A 2514-nucleotide genomic window follows, 5' to 3' on the forward strand; every position below is an offset into this window, starting at 1 on the left:
GGAGGAGGAGGAGGAGGATAAGGAGGGAGCGAGGGGTGGCTGAGCCTGTTGGGTAAAATCTATTACCATAAACTAACGTAAGCTAGTTTAACTCAGATGTTGTCTTTGGCCACATTCTCTATTTTGAATATTTTCAAGGATGAGGTTTATAAAATATCCAGTCCCATGTGGAGCAGAAAGGTGTCTGTTGGGTCCACCAGTGTGGTTTATTTTTCTGCCACCATATGTGGTGATTCTAGTTCCTGTGTGCCTGCTGAACTATATGCTAACTCTAGTTATATTTAGGATTTCTTTGTCCTGGGCCCAAACAAAAGGGCTCAGGAAGGCTTACACCAATGTAAACCACCCTTAAAAACAATACATTCCTGTAACAAAGTTACTCATTACAGTATGTGCAGGGCTTCCCCTAGGAAATGAGTAAGCAAAGGAAGCAAGTCAAAAAACAGATTCTTTGCTCTTGATATATGCTAAAGTAGCCCTAACGCTTCAATAACTTTTTTCATATTTGCTTTCACTACATCCTGACAGTAGAACATGAGACAGATAATCTGTGAAAAAAAGGTTCCTCTGGCTCCTCCTGGTGCTCCTAATGCTATTTGGCCTGAACGAAAACAACCAATCAGAGCAGAGAAAGATAGAAGATTGTTGAGTCTCATTACCAGGGTCCCAAAGGGTATGTATTTGATACCTTTATCGCCTCTGATGGGTTGTTTTTCTTTTTCACAGATTATCTGTGTCATACACTAAGTGTGTGTACTGTAAGGATACAGTAGAAGTTTCAGCAAATATGTCAAAAGGGTATTTTTATAAAAAATGCCCTACTGCAGCTTTAAAGGAATAGTTCCACATTTCGGGGAATACGGTAAGTTGCATTCTTGCAGAGTTACATAAGAAAAATGTTACCTCACTCATGTCTGTATGCTAAATATAAAGCCACCAGCAGCAGCTTGACTGGCTCAGTCCAAAGGCAGCAAAATGTGTCTACTTGCATATAAAGCTTACTTTTTACCATGTGCCGTTTTATGCAGAGAGCCAGGCTAGCTGTTTACCAAACTATTCTTTTTAATAATTGGGCTTGAAATAATAGTTTGAAGGGTTCAAGGACCAGATCAATACCACATAACTGTTTAGTGCGTGAAGTTTGGCGCTAAAGCTGTGAGCAGGTTAGCTCAGTTCAGCATAAAGACTGGAAACAGCGAGCCTGACTCTGACAAAAGTTTGAAAATAAGCGTAAAAATAAGCTCACTGTTTAACACAGCCTATGTAGTTTAATTTCTACACAAGCAAAAATGTGAAAAAGTTTATTTATCCTTCTGCTGTTCGCAAAGAAACAGTTAAAGCACTTAACTCTCCCTAAAAGTTGTTTTGACATTACTGTTTGTGTACAGATTACAGAAAAACTGCTGGCCTCAGCTCTGGAAATGCCTTCTTGCTCTCTGACTTTGAGCAAGAAGGCAAATGAGTGTATTTGTCTCCTGAATAGTTCCTAACGTTGACATTCAAATTCTAAATCAACATTTGAGTTCAGTCGGTACTAAAACTAAAAACCAGTAGTATTGGCAAGAATTTGGCGATGTAATACGTATCACGCTACAGGGGCTACAATTCAATGTATTGCGTTACTGTAAGCGGGCGATAGATTGCAGTTTTTCTCATCTCAAAGTTTTTGTATGCAACCAGAACAGTTTGATCTACATTTAAATGTATCCGTCGTGTAACATCCATCCAATTTCATATCCCTCAGTTTAAGTTTACAACACCACCAAACACAAGAAACGATACAATATCACAAAACAAAATAATGAAATACAATATTTCTTTTATCTTTTGGAACACCCCTAGCGACCAGGTTGTGTCAAAATGTGGGACTGTGTGTAATGTAATGTACAAAATAAAATGAAATGTACTGAAGTAATTCCATGTGTTTTATTGTATGTTGCAGCTTGCAGGAGGTGTAATCCTGGGCGTGGCCCTGTGGTTAAGACATGAGCCCAAGACCAGCAGTCTGCTGGAGCTCGAATTGAATGGGTCCCATGCCCCCAGCACCTTCTACATCAGTATGTATCTCATCTGTTAATAGTTAACTGGGGTTAACTGACACGGAGTGGATTTATTCAAATGGAAATGCTCTCTTTGTTTGTTTATTCTTTCAGTTGTTCTCCTCTAATTATTTTGCTCGGGATCTGACATTAGCCTGAATTTCATACATCTATTTAATATACAGACCGGGATTTTATGTCAATGTCAGATAAACAGAGTTTAAGCAGGATTACCTTTCACTATAGTCCTCAGTGTAGAGACTTAAAGAAATACAGTGATAAAAGAAGGAAATGTGCCATTATAACAGTTCTACCATATCAGTATTGGCACATCACTTACTTTAATATTATCATATTCATTGAACTTAACATGGATTTAGACGTAGTGCTAGAAAACCTAAACATTATACACAGCCTTTATCTCAGCATCTGGTTCACTTCTGTGAAGAAATGTAAATTGTCTAATAAAACAATG

At 38.2% G+C, this 2514-nt stretch overlaps 1 protein-coding gene across 1 annotated transcript in view; it reads left to right on the top strand.

Moving 5' to 3' along the window:
- Window positions 1–1942: 1942 nt before the first annotated feature.
- Window positions 1943–2514, top strand: part of LOC118321332 (CD81 protein-like) — a gene marked incomplete at its 5' end in the record, with an annotated part of 18190 nt that continues 17618 nt past the window's right edge. The window contains 1 exon segment of the mRNA XM_035652612.1: window positions 1943–2057. Coding sequence (XP_035508505.1) covers window positions 1943–2057 — 115 coding nt within the window.

The sequence above is a fragment of the Morone saxatilis genome, unplaced genomic scaffold, assembly GCF_004916995.1.
Source record: "Morone saxatilis isolate NCDOM2014 unplaced genomic scaffold, NCSU_SB_2.0 Contig11, whole genome shotgun sequence".
Lineage (NCBI taxonomy): Eukaryota > Metazoa > Chordata > Actinopteri > Moronidae > Morone > Morone saxatilis.